This window comes from Erythrolamprus reginae, chromosome 2 (assembly GCF_031021105.1).
Source record: "Erythrolamprus reginae isolate rEryReg1 chromosome 2, rEryReg1.hap1, whole genome shotgun sequence".
Classification (NCBI taxonomy): Eukaryota; Metazoa; Chordata; class Lepidosauria; order Squamata; family Dipsadidae; genus Erythrolamprus; species Erythrolamprus reginae.
This window is the reverse complement of record NC_091951.1, coordinates 25,348,929-25,366,334: the sequence shown is the minus strand read 5'-3', so window position 1 is coordinate 25,366,334 and position 17,406 is coordinate 25,348,929. Positions and strand designations below refer to the sequence as shown.

The following is a 17,406-nucleotide window of genomic DNA, read 5'->3' as shown; positions in this document are numbered from 1 at the left end:
TGCACGTTTCAGGCACAGATGTTGCCTGATTGCCATCTCCTGATAGGGGCAGGAAAACACTCTTGTCCCGTCTCTTCCTAAGGGGTTTGCAATATGTTTTCGCTGTATAAATGCTATCAAATCGTTTTTTATTGTAGCAACTGCCCTTTGCAAGTGAGTCTCCTGAAATAATTAAATATAATTCTATTTAGATTACGAAGATTAGCTATATGCTGAGTCCTAAAAGTTCATGAAGATTTGAAGAATGACACAATCATCTTTATTAAGGGTGACTCAGAGGAAATCAAAACCTCACTACACCTCAAACTTCAAGACTGATTTCCCATGGCTCCCAAGGATTTATTACCGTCAGTCCAAACACTCTAAGGGAGCCAACTTCACTCCTTTGGGCTGCATCTAAGAGCAACCAGCATGCCACGTTCACTCCTGAAGGAGGACATTTTATATCTGCTAAATGCTAAAGTTCATATTCTTCTGTAAATTGGCCTGCAAGGAAGTCTCCATTTGCAGCAAGGTGTAGAAAATGGGGTGTAGGAAAGAGGGAAGGATAGCCTATATAGAAGAAATGTTTCCAAAACGATTTGTAAAAAAAAAAAAAGTGCATGAAAATATTAAAAATGAAATGAAAAAATAACAATGATGGAGTTGACAGAAGTGATAAAAAACTATAAAAAATAATAAGACCCTGAGATGGATTACCAGCATTTTTTACAAACACTTACAAGCAGGGTTGCTGCTATCAGTGCTATTGGTGCACTTTGGCTCTCTGGTGTGCCTGTGTATGCCAGCGAGATTTTGCTGTTGCTCATACTCAGGAAGTAAAATCTTGTGAGGGAATGCCTGTGCAGATGAGATTTCAGCGATTTTTTTTTTTGCTTCCGTGCATGAGCAGAAGCAAAAAATTGGCGACATGTAGCCTGCGCTCACGTCCCCTCATGATATTTTTCTTCCTGTGCATATGCAGAAGAAGGTCTTAAGCATAAAACTTATCAGGAAAGACTTAATGAATTCAATCTGTATAGTCTGGAGGACAGAAAGGAAAGGGGGGACATGATTGAAACATTTAAATTTATATAAGGTTCAGGAGAGAAGTGTTTTTAATAGGAAATTGAACACAAGAACAAGGGAGCACAATATGAAGTTAGTTGGAAAGATTAGAAGTAATGTGAGAAAATATTATTTTACTGAAAGAGTAGTAGATGCTTGGAACAAACTTCCAGCAGATGTGGTTGGTAAATCCACAATAACTGAATTTAAACATGCCTGGGATAAACATATATCCACCCTAAGATAAGGAAATAGTATAAGGGCAGACTACATGGACCATGAGGTCTTTTTCTGCTGCCAATCTTTTTTTTCTACGTTTCTAAACAATTTTTTCCAACTATACTTATCATCACACCCAAGAAGATTGTTAATGTGACTCCTGCTGACTTTTTAAAACAACCGAAAGTTTAGGAAAATATTATAATAGTATGAATTTTAGCATTAATCATGTGTCACATAATTAATATGAATATATTTACTTTTTTTTAGTGTGGTTTCTCTTTATACCATATAAAAAATTGAACATTAAGTAATATGCTAATTTACATTTCCAAACTTTGAACTGGAGGAATCAGCAAATTTAGTGACTAGACTGATATTTCGTATATTTCACTGCTAATTGGCATTTATAGCCAAAGAAACGTGCAAATTGTAGCTTTCCGTTAAAATGAAGCCTTCTGTGAACATAATATACATAATATACTAGTTGGGAGCAAATCCACACTAACTGAATTTAAACATGCCTGGGATAAACATATATCCTTCCTAAGATAAGATTCAGGAAATAGTATAAGGGCAGACTACATAGACCATGAGGTCTTTTTTTGCTGCCAATCTGCTGCGGGGTGGCGCAGCAGGTAGAGTGTTGTACTGCAGGCCACTGAAGCTGACTGTAGATCTATAGGTCAGTGGTTAAAATCTCATCACCGGCTCAAGGTTGACTCAGCCTTCCATCCTTCCAAGGTGGGTAAAATGAGGACCCGGATTGTGGGGGCAATAGCCTAGCTCTGTTTTTAAAAAAGTGCTATTGCTAACATGTTGTAAGCCGCCCTGAGTCTAAGGAGAAGGGCGGCATAAAAATCGAATAAATAAATAAATAAATAAAATAAATATCTTTTAAATCTATTATTTCCACTCATAAATTAGTTTGGTTAACAAATAAGATATAAGCAAGCTTAACATGGCCACTCAGACATTGTACTTTTCTGCCCACACCGGAAAATAATTGAGGGAACATTGGAGTGGAGTCCTCATAACTGAGCAAGAGTTGGGAAATGAGCTCTACATTACCTTTTCATTATTAAATTCATTTATTATTAAACTTCATGGCTGCTAATCTCACAGTTTGAGGCAACTCTGAGTTTCTTGCCTTGCCCTCATGTTCATAGCAACACTGACAATACCCATTTTAATACATCAAATGCTTCTGATAATTAATATGAGACATTTTCTATTGTACATTTTTTCCCTCATGTTAAGGTAGCAAAACAGAGAGCTTTGTCCTCCTTCTACGTGACAGAGTGGCAAAATGGCAGCCACTTCCAAAACTCCATCTTATGGCCCAGGGTGAAATCCAGGTTCATTGAAAATGGTGGTTGATTCTATGACACAGTCAAGAGGCCCAAGGATGTGTGTCCTTCCCTCTCTCCCCAACATGAAGATCAGAGATCTTCGAAAGATAATGGCGAGGAGTGTGTTAGGTGTGGTGGGATATGGGTCAGAACATTTTCCACTTTTTTTTTCTTTCTTCTTACCTACAAGTTTAATCCTGAGAAATGTTTGAATAAAATGAATCAGGCCCAAATTCCAACAATCAATTTTTCACCTACATTTTCATTGGGAGATCACAAATGAAATCCACAACTTCTCAAAACTCGTGAAATGTTGCCTCATGTGAATTTCCTAGTGTGCAAGAAGGGAAGATTTACGCGTGAACTAATGTCCACAGATTGGACATTTCAAAGATTTTTCCATGGTGTGAGTCCTCTGGTGTATCGCCAGGTGGGAATTATGACTGATATATTTCCCACAGTCAGGACATTCAAAGAGATTCTCTCCCGTGTGAGTCCTTTGGTGTTTCAGCAGGCTGGAATTATAACCAAAACCTTTCCCACAAAAATGACATTCAGATGGTTTCTTTCCTGTGTGAATCCTCTGGTGTACCACGAGGTTGTAAATCCGACTGAAACCTTTCCAACAGATTAACCTTACATTTATGCATATACCATGTCAACATTTAACAAACTTGTACATTTTCCCAATACTGTATATAATAAACAAATATCCTAAATTTGCACCGTTACTTTTATCTCCCATCTGTTTTTCTTCTATATTTCATGTTACTCCCCTCCCTCTATCTCCCTCTCTTCCCTCTACCTTTTCTCCCTCTCTCTCTAACCTTCTTCCCTACCTCTCTCCCTTCCCTACGTACTTCCTCTTTCTCCATGTCCTTTCCTGAGTTCTTCTAATCTTAACCTGTTATGTGGTTGACAGACGAGCTTTCCATCACCCTAATTTCCTTCCCTCAATTTATATCTTCTTTTTTTATTCTGCCCTTTCCAAATGCCCTAACATTTTAATATCTTTCCCCTTTTTATATCTCCTTTCCAACATTATTTTCTTTTTATTGTCACATTTCTCCCATTTTAATAATTTCTGATCTTATCACTACATTTCCATTCATTGCTTCAAAACATTCTAAATTCTCCACATTGAAAAGCCCATTTGTAAATTGTATAGTCATAATTTTTCTTTTATGTTGAGCAGGTGGACGCTGTCAGTTCCTCCATATACTGGACTCGTGTCCCTCCTGGTTGATTTCGGCTAGTGTTGTTGAGGAGGTGGTGGCACTCCAGCTCTGACTGTCCTTGGACAAAGCTGATTATCTGGACTACTTTCAGTCTGGTTTCAGGACCGGTCAAAGCACGGAAAATGCTTTGGTCGTGCTGATGGATGATCTCTGGCGGGCCCGGGATAGGGGATATTCCTATATCCTGGTGCTCCTTGACCTCTCAGCTATTAGGGTCTGGATGGGAGCCAGCAGGCTTAAACTCAACCTATACAGGACCGAGTGGCTCTGGCCATTTCCTCTGAAGAACTGTTCTGTCTATCCATTGCTCTGGGGGGCGGAGGTTCTGATCCCCCTCAGACAGGGTTCATAACTTGGTGTCCTCCTGGATCCAAGCTAAACTTTGAACAATATCCTGGTGCTCCTTGACTTCTTAGCTATTAGGGTCTGGATGGGAGCCAGCAGGCTCAAGTTCAACCTAGGCAAGACCAAGTGGCTCTGGCCATTCCCTCCAAAGAACAGTTCTATCTGTCTATCCATTGCTCTGGGGGGCGCAGGTTCTGATCCCCCTCAGACAGGGTTCATAACTTGGTGTACTCCTGGATCCACTGCTAAACCTTGAATAACATATTTCGGCTGTGATCAGGGGTACCTTTGCCCAGGTTCACCTGGTGTACCAGTTAGAGCCCTATTTGGACCAGGAGGCCTTCTGCAAAGTCACTCAAGCCCTCATTACCTCCCGTCTTGATTATTGCAACACGTTCTATATGGGGCTACCCTTGAAGAGTGTTTGGAGACTGCAAATAGTCAAGAATGCAGCCACGCAAACTGTTATGGGTGTATCTTGGTACAGTCCTAGGTCACAGTTCAAAGTGTTGCTTATCACTATAAAACCCTACATGGCTTAGGGCCTGACTATTTACGGTACCGTCTCCTGACATATACCTCCCAGAGGCCTATTAGACCACACAGATCTAATAGGGTTAATAATTAATAATAATAATAATAATAATAATAATAATAATAATAATTTATTAGATTTGTATGCTGCCCCTCTCCAGAAACTCGGAGTGGATTGGTTGTCTGGTCTACAGATGGCAGGTTTGGTTCTTCCGAGGATTAAATCTTCTTGTACTTGCCTTTTCCTTTTGCAAAGGGTTGTTTGGGGAGTTTCTATCATTGTCGTAGTGTGTTTGGTGGGGCTGCTTTGTTGAGTATTCTTTCTGGTGTTTCTTTTTTGTGTGTCTGTGCATTATCCTCTAATGGTATGATATTGGTTGCTCGGAGCCAGTGGGGTTGGATATGTGTGGGTTGGTTTGGACAGGGGTTTTGTATTTGGTTTGTGTTTTTTTCTGTGGGTGATATGTTTCCATCTGTTTTCTTCCTCCAAGGGATAAGTTCTAGTAGAAGTTGCTTGTTGATGTGTGTTTAATTTGTCCGTATTCTTTTCATGAGGTTTGGGATTTCTCATTTTGTTGAGTCTCAGAGTGCTTAGAGATTTCTTTAGGTAATTTACTTACTTATTTACTTATTTACTTACTTACTTACTTACTTACTTACTTACTTACTTACTTACTTACTTACTCATTTATATTTGTATGTCACCTATTCCCTGAGGACTCAGGTGGCTTGCAACAATGAATTATAAACAATTTAAATAATCACATTAAAACATTTCATCATAATAAAAATCCTTCAATATAATCACTACATACATACATACATCAAACATCTCAATCAATTCTTTTCTTTGCCGGATTAAGAGATATCAGGTTTTCAATGCTTTTTGGAAACCCAATAGGGTGGGGGTGGTGCACACCTTGGGGGTGGTGTTGGTTCGAAAGAGCCCTCCCCGCGGTCCCACCAACTGACACTGTTTAGTCAACGGGACCAGGAGGCCAACCCCCTGGGCTCTAATTAGTTGCAGACTGTGGCAGGAGATGGTCCCGAAAATAGATCTACTTTTTCTTCTGACAGTTTGATTAATTTGCATTTGGTGCATATGTAGCTTTGGTATTCTGTGGGCCTAAGAGTGTACATGGAACATGATCTGCAGATCACAGTGGGGGCTGTGCCTTCTTCCATGTGTGATTTTATTTGGGAGTTGGGGTGTGGGGTGTAGCGTGTTTTACCCTGGTTTTTTAAGGGAGGGTTGTCCAATTGGGGATTCAAGTATTCCCCCAGTTCAGTCCAGTTCAGGTGAGATTTGGAATTTGGAGAATTCAAGCCTAGTTAAATTTTAAAGTTTAAGTGAATAACAGAAGCCTATTATTAGGTTTTGGAGTACTATAATTCAATTTGTCTAATTTGAAGCTTTGGTTTCTAGTTAATCCCTTATTTCCAAGTGTTCAATATGTGAGATAATCAATCAGTTAATTGGTTGGATAGTTTTTCATCAATTGGAGGTATCTGTTCAATTAATCTGGCTGTTAGTCTAGTAGATGATCCTCTATCAACTAAACAGTCAAATCTTAATGAACTATAATCAATGGCTCTATTTTTTGGTAGCCACTAGGCAATCTATTGGGTGTAGGGAGATCAGGTGTCAGGAATTTGCATGCTGGGTTCCAGGGAAAATCTCTTGCTGGGGCAGAACTTGACTGGGCATCTTGCTGGCTGGGTTCCGGGAAGAATCTCTTGGTAAGGGGAACTGAATTTAGTCCTTTTCACTGGGGAATTGCTCAACTGTTGGGGGGCAAATTGTTCTGGGAAATCCCAAGAATCTAACTTACACTGCAATGTTTGCTGTAGAATAGTATTATATAGACTATTATAAGTAATAATTACACAAATCGTATAATATACCAACAATATCAATAATTATCTAAATCCTTTGCTATCTGTTTCATTTCTCTTCACCTCTCTATTCATCAAAACTTAATTCAAACCAACATATAAAATATATACTCATATAAAACCCTTTACAAATAATAGTTATGCAAGTCTTATAATATTCCAAATTACATCAATAGTTCTCTAAATTTATTTCAACATTAACTGAATTTAAAAATTATGCCTATTTCATATAGAGAGCCAATCTTATAAAGAGCATCAAAACTTGATTCAATCCAACATATACCAATTTAATCTAAATTTATTAATTTATAAAACACCTCTTGACATAATTATGTTGTTTAATTATACATACCTACCTACACTTATTTATCTATTTATTTATTCATTAGATTTCTATGCCACCCTTCTTGAAGCTACTCAAGGTGGCGTACAACATTGTGAATACAACAATATATATGAGAAACCTAATTATTTTAAAAATTAATCTAATTATTTAAAAAACATATAAAAATTAATAAAAATCTAAAACCCCTTATGCAGTCACCCACATTTATCCAATTCAATTTAATACTGGACAGGGGACAATCTCGTGGCTCACAGAGATGGCTCTTCCCCTAGGCCAGCGTTTCCCAACCGGTGTGCCGTGGCACAGTAGTGTGCCGCGAGACATGGCCAGGTATGCCGCGAGAAGCTCAAGCTGGGCGAGGCGCTGCCGGCGCCCCTGCCTGAGTGTCATCCTGTGGATGGTCTTGGGCTTCACAGTCGCTTCCTGGTTCCCTCTCCTCCCACCGCCTGTGTCTCCCGCCGTCGCCTCCCACCAAGCCGTCGCCCGTTGCCGTGGGTTCCTCGATTGGGAGCTACCGCTTCCCTCCGTCCAGCTCAGCCACGCTGCCGTAGAAAGCACAGAGGTTATTGCCACCGCTTCTGCCTCCACTCAGGGAGCCACCGTGGTCACCGCGCCTTTTCCTCTCCCTCAGCTCAACCACGGTGGCTCCCTGAGTGGAGGCAGAGGTGGCGGCAATAACCTCTGCACTTTCTACGGCAGCGTGGCTGGGCTGCCTGGAAGGAAGCGGCAGCTCCGAGGAATGAGGCGCTGGCGGTAGACACAGGCGGAGGGAGGAGAGGGAACCAGGAAGCAACCGTAAAGCCCAAGACCAGCCACAGGACGACCTTCAGCCAGGGGCACCGGAACCACGCGCAGCCATGGTGGGAGTAGCATGAGGTAGCAACGAGGCGCGAGGACAAGCAGGCAGCTTGGCGGAGGGGAAGCGCTGAGGGGCTCTCCTCCTTCCCCACCCCCGCGCTTCTCTCCCGCCCTGGCTTTCGCTTCGCCCCATGATTTCCCCGCAATTTCATCCAGGCCACCTCTTGCCTCCTTTTGAACTGCGGGGAAATCTGCGGGCAAAGCAAAAGCCAGGGCGGGAGAGAAGCGCGGGGGTGGGGAAGGAGGAGAGCCCCTCAGCGCTTCCCCTCCGCCAAGCTGCCTGCTTGTCCTCGCGCCTTGTTGCTACCTCCTGCCTTTTTCCAGGGGCCTTTGGAAGGCACCCAGGGAAGGGGGGGGATTGGGGGTGGCTGCAGCGGCTTCTCGTCCTCCTCATCCGGCTGCTAATGCCCGCCCGGCCCCTCTTGCAGTCCCTTCACGGAGCGCTTTTGTCCCAGGCTGTCAGCGAAAGGGCTGCAGGACAGGCGGGGCAGGCGTTCTTCTCACAGCTGAGGCAGAATTTGGAATGTCGGGGGTGTGTGCGTGCGGGCTCCGCATCCCCCTGCCACCCGGAACATTTAAAATAAGAAAAACCTTCGCCGGCCTCCGCAGAGAAGAAAGGAAGAGAGAGAAAGAGAGACAGAGCAAGAGAGACATAGCAAGAGAGGCAGAGAGAGAGAGAAAGAGAAAGAGAGAGAAAGAGAGCTAGCAAGAGAGAGAGAAAGAGAGACAGAGAGAGAGAGAAAGAGAGAAAGAAAGAAAGAAAGAAAGAGAGAATGAAAGAGAGATAGCAAGAGAGGCAGAGAGAGCAAGGGAGAGAGAAAGACATATAGGGAGGGAAGGAGGGAGAGAGAAAGAGAGCAAAAAAGAGAGGAAGAAAGAAAGAGGGATGGAGAGAGAGAAAGAAGGGAAGGAAGGAAGAGAGAGAAAGAGTGAGGGAGAAATAGAGCGAAATGGAGGAAGATTTTTTTTTGTCAAAACTTTTCTTTAGCCACCCCCCCACCCCCCCGTTCAGTGTTCCCCAGGATTTTGAAAATATGAATAATGTGCCGCGGCTCAAAAAAGGTTGGGAAACACTGCCCTAGGCCATGCTAGATGACATCGTTTGGCTGACGGGACCTGAAGAAAGACAACTCTGTGGACCTAGCCAGCTGCTGGGATGCATGAGGCAGAAGACTCATGCATCCCAGGTATGTAGTCTGGTTCTAAGCCATGTAGGGCTTTATAGATCTTAACCAGCACTTTGAATTGTGCCCGGAGACCAATTGGCAACCAATGCAGCTCATGGAGTGTTGTTGAAATGTGAGCAAATCTTGGGAGCCCCACAATAGCTCACGTGGCTGCATTTTGCACTACAGTGTTCCCTCGATTTTCGCGGGTTCGAACTTCGCGAAAAGTCTATACCACGGTTTTTCAAAAATATTAATTAAAAAATAGTTCATGGGTTTTTTCCCTATACGATGGTTTTTCACGCCTGATGATGTCATATGTCATTGCCAAACTTTCATCTGCCTTTAATAAATATTTTTTTAAATAAACTTTAATAAATAAACATGGTGAGTAATACAGTGGTCCCCCGATTATCGCGAGGGTTCCGTTCCAGGACCCCTCAAAATGATCGGTTTTTCGCGAAGTAGCGGTGCGGAAGTAAAAACACCATCTGCGCATGCGCAGATGATGTTTTTACTTCCGCTACAGCAGCGAGGAGCCGAAGATTGGGGTTTCCCCGCCGCCCACGCAAACTCCTCACTGCTGCCGCGCCCGCCGCTTGTCCGCCCGCCGCTTGTCCGCCCGCCGCTTGTCCGCCGCCTGTCTGCCCGTGCGCCCGCCCTTCGCCCGCCCACGCCGTTCGCTCGAGCCGCTTCCCAGCTGAGTCCTGAAGCGAACTTCCGCGTTTGGCTTCAGGACTCAGCTGGGAAGCGGCGCTGGGGTTTCCCCGCCGCCCACGCAAACTCCTCGCTGATGCCCGCCGCTCGCCCTCCCGCCAGCAAGAGGGGGAAGACCCAGGGAAGCCGCCCAGCAGCTGATCTGCCCGGCGCCATCTACGCATGCGTGGCCATAGAAAAAAGGGCGCGCATGCGCAGATGGTGTTTTTACTTCCGGGTTGAAAAATCGCAATATAGCCTTTCGCTATGATCGGGATCACAAAACTCGGGGGATCACTGTAATCTAAATGGTTGCTAAGGTAATGGGAAATTGCAATTTAGGGGGGTTTAAAGTGTTAGGGGAAGGCTTGTGATACTGTTCATAGCCAAAAATAGTATATTTACTTCCGCATCTCTACTTCGCGGAAATTCGACTTTCGCGGGCAGTCTCGGAACGCATCCCCCGCGAAAATCGAGGGAACTCTGTATTTGCAGTCTCTGAACACTCTTCAAACACTCTTCACTCTTGTAGAGAGCATTACAGTAATCGAACCTCGAGGTGATAAGGCTGTGAGTGACTGTGAGAAGTGACTCCCTGTCCAAATAGGGCTGCAACTAATATTGTTGACACAATTGTAATAACACAATTATTCTAATTCTAGGAAGGAAAAGAGAACTCTTATCAATCATCTATTCTTTTGAACTCTCCCAAATTCCATTTCTTATATATTTTCCCTTTCCCTCCTCTTAACTTATTCTTTTTTGTTCCATTTTAGCTATATGAACAACTCCTTTTCTTCCAAATTTATTTCCTTCCTTTCATGTAAGTTGTTTGCGAAAATCTATTCTTCGTTTTTCCTAATATCTTCTCCCTATTACCCCTCTTAATTTTAAATTGCTTCCACTGGAAACAATTATCCCCTATTCCTCTTTTCATGTCACTGTAAATCCCAGTGCAATCATCAGTCTGTTTATTATTTTCTATTTTCTTTGCATTTTTCTTGTCACTATAAATACCAACTTTTATCAGTCTGTCCTTTCTTTTTTGTTACCTTTTCATCCTTGGTTTTCTTTTTCTTCAATTTCCTTTTCCCTCATTATGTATTCTGTATAATCTTTATATGCCAACTTCATTTCTACTTTCCACCAGTAGTTTCCAGGAGAGAATTTTTAATCTCTTCATAAGTTTTTTTAACATCTCTGCTATATCACGACACGGGAATTACAACTGAAAACATCGCCACAATCAGGACATTAAAAGGGTTTCTCTCATGTGTGAGTAGTCTGATGTTTCCAAAGGCTAGAATTATGATTAAAACATTTCCCACAATCAGCACATTCGAATGGTTTCTCTCCTGTGTGTGTCCTCTGGTGTTGTATCAGGTTGGAACTCTGACTAAAACATTTCCCACAGTCAGGACATTCAAAGGGTTTCCCTCCTGTGTGAGTCCTCTGGTGTTTAACCAGGTCAGACCGCTGACAAAATCTTTTCCCACAGTCAGGACATTCAAAGGGTTTCTCTCCTGTGTGAATCCTCTGGTGGGTCACAAGTACGGAATTACAACTAAAGCTTTTCCCACAGTCAGGACATTCAAATGGTTTCTCTCCTGTGTGAGTCCTCTGGTGCTGCACCAGGGTGGAATTACGACTAAAACCTTTCCTACAGTCAGGACATTCAAAAGGTTTCTCTCCTGTGTGAGTCCTCTGGTGTTTCTCCAGGCTGGAATTCTGACAAAACCCTTTTCCACAGTAAGGACATTCTAAGGGGTAAACTCCTGTGTGGGTCCTCTGGTGTTGTACCAGGGTGGAATTCTGACTAAAACCTTTCCCACAGTCAGGACATTCAAAAGGTTTCTCTCCTGTGTGAATCCTCTGGTGTTTCTGCAGGCTAGAATTATGACTAAAACCTTTTCCACAGTCAGGACATTCAAAAGGGTACTCTCCTGTGTGAGTTCTCTGGTGTTGCACCAGGTGGGAATTATCACTAAAACTTTTGCCACAGACAGGACATTCAAAGGGTTTCTCCCCTGTGTGAGTCCTCTGGTGTTTTATCAGACTGGATTTCTGACTAAAACGTTTCCCACAGTCAGGACATTCATAGGGTTTCACTCCTGTGTGAGTCCTCTGGTGTTGCACCAGGCTGGAATTCTGACTAAAACTTTTCCCACAGTCAGGGCATTTAAAGGGTTTCTCTCGTGTGTGGGTCCTCTGGTGTTTCACCAGGCTGGAGATATCACTAAAACCTTTCCCGCAGTCAGGACATTCAAAGGGTTTCTCTCCTGTGTGAATTCTCTGGTGGGTCACTAGTATGGAATTACAACTAAAGCTTTTCCCACACTCAGGACATTCAAAGGGTTTCTCTCCTGTGTGAGTCCTCTGGTGTTGCACCAGGGTGGAAGTTTGACTAAAACTTTTCCTACAGTCAGGGCATTCATAGGGTTTCTCTCCTGTGTGAGTCCTCTGGTGTTGCACCAGGTTGGAACTCTGACTAAAATGTTTCCCACAGTCAGGACATTCAAAGGGTTTCCCTCCTGTGTGAGTCCTCTGGTGTCTCACAAGGGTGGAATTATCAATAAAACCTTTCCCACAGACAGGACAATCAAAGGGTTTCTCTCCTGTGTGAGTCCTCTGATGTTTCACCAAGTTGGAACTCTGACTAAAACGTTTCCCACAATCAGGACATTTAAAGGGTTTCTCTCCTGTATGAGTCCTCTGGTGTTGAACCAGTGTGGAATTCTCACTAAAACTTTTCCCACAGTCAGGACATTCAAAGGGTTTCTCTCCTGTGTGAGTCCTCTGGTGTTGCACCAGGTGGGAACTCTGACTAAAACTTTTTCCACAGTCAGGACATTCAAAGGGTTTCTCTCCTGTGTGAGTCCTCTGGTGTTGCACCAGGTTGGAACTTCGACTAAAACTTTTCCCACAGTCAGGACATTCAAAAGGTTTCTGTCCTGTATGAGTCCTATGGTGTTTCACTAGGCTCGAATTACGAGTAAAACCTTTCCCACAGTCAGGACATTGAAAGGGTTTCTCTCTCGTGTGAGTCCTTTGGTGTTTCATCAGGTTGGAATTATTACTAAAACCTTTCCCACAGTTAGGACATTCAAAGGGTTTCTCTCCTGTATGAGTCCTCTGGTGTTGCACCAGGTTGGAATTATCACTAAAACCTTTCCCACAATCAGGACACTCAAAAGGTTTCTCTCCTGTATGAATCCTTTGGTGTTGCACCAGGTGAGAACTCTGACTAAAACTTTTCCCACAGTCAGGACATTCAAAGGGTTTCTCCCCTGTGTGAATCCTCTGGTGTTTCACCAGGTTGGAATTATTACTAAAACCTTTCCCACAATTAGGACATTTAAAGGGTTTCTCTCCTGTATGAGTTCTCTGGTGTTGCACCAAGTTGGAATTATCACTAAAACCCTTCCCACAGTTAGGACACTCAAAGGGCTTCTCTCCTGTATGAATCCTTTGATGTTGCACCAGGTGTGAACTCTGACTAAAACTTTTCCGACAGTTAGCGCATTCAAAGGGTTTCTCTCCCGAATGAGTCCTCTGGTGTTGCACCAGGTTTGAATTATCGCTAAAACATTTCCGACACTCAGGACATTCAAAGGGTTTCTCTCCTGTATGAGTCCTCTGGTGTTGCACCAGGTGGGAAATCCTACTAAACCTTTTCCCACACTCAGGACATTCAAAGGGTTTCTCTGTTGTTTGAGTCCTCTGGTGTTGCACCAGGTTGAAATTTTGACTGAAACTTTTCCAACAGTCTGGACATTCAAATGGTTTCCCTCCTGTGTGAGTCATCTGGTGTCTCACCAGGGTGGAAGTATGACTAAAAGTTTTCTCAGAGTCGGGAGATTCAAATGGTTTCTCTCCTGTGTGAATACTCTGCTGTTTCATAACTGAAATTTACCCATTTAGCACATTCAAATGTTTCAAATGGGAGCTTCACCAGACTGGCATTCTCTCTTTGAAAACTTTCTCACAGAAAGGATGTTCAAATTGTGTTATTCCAGTGTGTGCGTTCTTTAGTGTCTTCTGACTTGAATATTTCTAATGAAAAATTCACACAATCTGCAGAGTGTTCTGTTTTCTCCCTTTCGTCTTGTGGTGCACCACCATCTTGCCATGCTCACTAAAGCACTTAGCACATTGGGAGCCCATTGCTGTCTTCCCTCTTGTGTGGTTGCTCCCAGGAATCACAAGGGAGATGTTCTGACCAGTTTTTGCTACATTGAGATAGTATGTATGGCTTTTCTCCTGTCTAGCTCCTTGTTGCAGAAACAGCTGTGATTTGTAATCTCTTATTTTTCCTCAATATGCAAATCTATTTCGCTTTTCTACTGCTGAGATTATCAACAATATGGACAACGCCTTGTTTGTTGCTGTTTTCATTCAAGCTGTTTTCTATCTCACAGGGAGAGGCCTGCATTCCTGTCTGCTCAACGTGACTTTACTATTGATCTGTTCCTCCCCACTGATTTCCAGATATTTCCTTTTTTTTGCTGATTGAAAAATAATCTCCTTTTACTTTTCCTGTAACCTTTCATTGAGTTCTGGATAATCTGCTTATTCCGGCTTGAAATCTTTCTTGATTTTCTCTCTCTGCTGGAGGTGGAGGAGAAATGAATGAAGGAAATGGAAAATATTTTGATTTTTTTCCTTGATTTTCTTCCTTTTTCAATGTTGCTTCTTATTTACAATTTACAACTGTCCCGAGTGCTCTTATTGCCATCTTTTGTCTGTAAGATTCAAAGTTTACAAAATAGTTAGAGATGATGTAAAAAAAGAAAAAATGCATATACAGTAGTACCTCTAGATACAAGCTGCTCCACATGCGAGTATTCCAAGTTACGAGCCGCGACGCGAGTGAAATTTCTGTTCGACACCTGAGTTCAAATTCGGGATATGAGCCGAGCTTTCACTAGGTGGCGCAAGAATCTCCTTGCTTCCAGTTATCTTGGGGGAGGGAAAACAAAGTCTAAAGTTCGAGATGCGAGTTGATCGACTTACGAGTTTGGGTCTGGAACGAATTAAACTCGTATGTCGAGGTACCACTGTATTACATTGAAAATGTAAGCATGCCTCAATAGTAATCACTTGCATTATTTATGATTCATAGAAGACTACCAAGATTCATGTTCAAATATCCATTCAAATTCAGTTGTTTAATTGGATCAATCAAGTATTCCTAATGCAAAGGACTATCGTCAAATATACCTTGAAGTGCTGGGAATAGATTATATAATTGTAAATACCGTGTTTCCCTGAAAATAAGACAGGGCGGTGGGGTGCGAGATGGGGGCATCTTACCAGTACTGGAGTTTGGCAGCTCTGTCTGTCTCTCGGCTGGTCTCTTTACAGATAATATGATAATATCGCAAGCAACTGTGTGCTTGTTGCCGACGATGTGAAACTTTTCAACACCACTGACAACACACTCACTCTCCAAAAAGACCTTGACTTTGTTTCAGATTGGTCTAACACCTGGCAACTTCAAATATCAACCAACAAATGCTCTACCCTCCACATCGGCAAAAAGAATCCAAACCTCGCATATAAACTGAATAAACAAATCCTCGCAGCCAACCCACACTAGGTAAAGACCTTGGAATACTAATATCAAACGACCCAAGTTCTAAAGCCCACTGCAACAATATCGCCAAAAAGGCTTCCAGAGTTGTTAACCTGATCCTACGTAGCTTCTGCTCTGGCAATCTCACATTACTGACTACAGCCTACAAAACCTATGCCAGACCAATTCTCGAATACAGCTCATCTGTCTGGAACCCACACCACATCTCAGACATCAACACTCTCGAAAATGTCCAAAGATATTTCACCAGAAGAGCCCTTCACTCCTCCACTCGAAACAGAATACCCTACGAAAATAGACTATCTATCCTGGGTCTTGAAAGCTTAGAACTGCGGCGCCTAAAACACGATTTAAGTATTGCCCACAAGATCATATGCTGCAACGTCCTTCCAGTCAACGACTACTTCAGCTTCAACCGCAACAACACAAGAGCACACATCAGATTCAAACTTAATATTAACCGCTCCAAACTTGACTGTAAAAAATATGACTTTAACAATCGAGTTGTCGAAGCGTGGAACTCATTACCGGACTCAATAGTGTCAACTCCCAACCCCCAACATTTCTCCCTTAGACTCTCCACAATTGACCTCTCCAGGTTCCTAAGAGGCCAGTAAGGGGCTTATATAAGTGCACTGATGTGCCTATCATCCCCTGTCCAATTGTCTTTTCTTATCTCATTTATCATATATATTCTCTCCTTATCTCTTATATCATATATATTCTCTCCCTCCCATCTACTTCTCTTCTTTTTACTTTCTATCGTTATATATATTACTTAATGTCTATCATCTTCCATATGTATTGTATATTGGACAAAGAATAAATAAAATAAATTAATTTAAAAAACCCTTGCACGGTACAGAAACTCTTCTCGGTTTGAGAAGTTGTTAATTGCTTGCCCTTGCAAGAGGAATTTCCATATTTTGCAAGCTTTTTTCCCCTAAAGAGACCAGCTGGCAGACACACAGAGTTGCCAAACTCCAGAACCCGTAAGATGCCCATCTCGCGATAGTCTGTCCATGGCCACTCGGTGCAAACCCACTGACCCAAATGTCCCTTATTTTATGGTAAAAATCACATCATTGATAAAATCACACAGAGTGAAAAGCAGATTTGAATGGCAAGGAAAAGGGAGTTACAGTAATCCCTTGCTACTTCGCAATTCATCTTTTGCGGATTCGCTACTTCACGGGTTTTCAAAGGGGGCTTAAAACCATTAAATCCATTGAAAATTTTAAATCCATTAAAATCCATTAAAAAATTCATAAAATTCTTCTACAGTACTCTATTAAAAAAACCTGGTAGGATATCACATGTAGTTCCAGCTGAGAAACATTATAGAATTACTGTTTAATGCAAAGGGTGGGTTTTAAAAGCCCAAATACTCGTTAAATACATTAAAAAATATATTTCCTCTACTTCATGGAAATTCATTTTTGACGGGTGGTCTTGGAACGCATCCCCCCGCAAAAAAAGAGAGATTACTGTATTTGTCTTTCTGGGGTGAAGCACCAACAAAGTCTGGGAAAGGCGCTAAACTTGGCCTAATGGGCATTCCTTAGATCAGTGTTTCCCAACCTTGGCCACTTGAAGATATCTGGACTTCAACTCCCAGAATTCCCCAGCCAGCATTCGCTGGCCGAGGAACTCTGGGAGTCGAAGTCCAAATACCTTCAAGTGGCCAAGGTTGGGAAACACTGCCTTAGATAATAAAGTCCATTTATCATTCAAGAGTATAAATCAGTTCACTGAAATCTCAGACAGACATAATCCAGGAGAGAATGCCTTTTAATGAGGCAGGAATCATGGTTTTGAAGTCTTTTTCAAGCACCCCCCCCTACACACTCTAAAATCTCTTCCGTTGAAGCGTTGAAACACCACACCCAATTACCCAACATCCGTTTCTTTTATACTGCCTGGAAGTGACATCATACCCCAAAGAGGCAAGTCTGTAAGCTAATACCTTTTACTATGCCATTCCCCTTGCCTTCTCAGCAATCGCCTATATCGAGATCTATCCAAAGATTATCCACTCTAATGCCTTCCTCATCCTCTGAGTGGGATCACTCCCCCATTGTCATACCAGCCCCCTCTAGTGGCTCCTCGGGTT

General features: G+C 42.5%; 1 protein-coding gene across 3 annotated transcripts in view; it reads right to left on the bottom strand.

Moving 5' to 3' along the window:
- Window positions 1-2,982: 2,982 nt before the first annotated feature.
- The window catches only part of LOC139160000 (zinc finger protein 850-like), a 29,176-nt gene continuing 14,752 nt past the window's right edge, over window positions 2,983-17,406 (bottom strand). Inside the window, exons 1-2 of one of the 3 annotated variants that reach the window (XM_070737490.1) lie at window positions 11,017-14,707; window positions 2,983-3,152 (exon numbers count right to left, since the gene is read on the bottom strand). In XM_070737490.1, coding sequence (XP_070593591.1) covers window positions 2,983-3,152; window positions 11,017-13,597 — 2,751 coding nt within the window. In that variant the 5' untranslated portion in view covers window positions 13,598-14,707. Of the gene's footprint in view, window positions 3,153-10,763; window positions 14,708-17,406 lie in introns of those variants that run through there. The other 2 variants (XM_070737491.1, XM_070737488.1) reach the window with 2 other exon arrangements.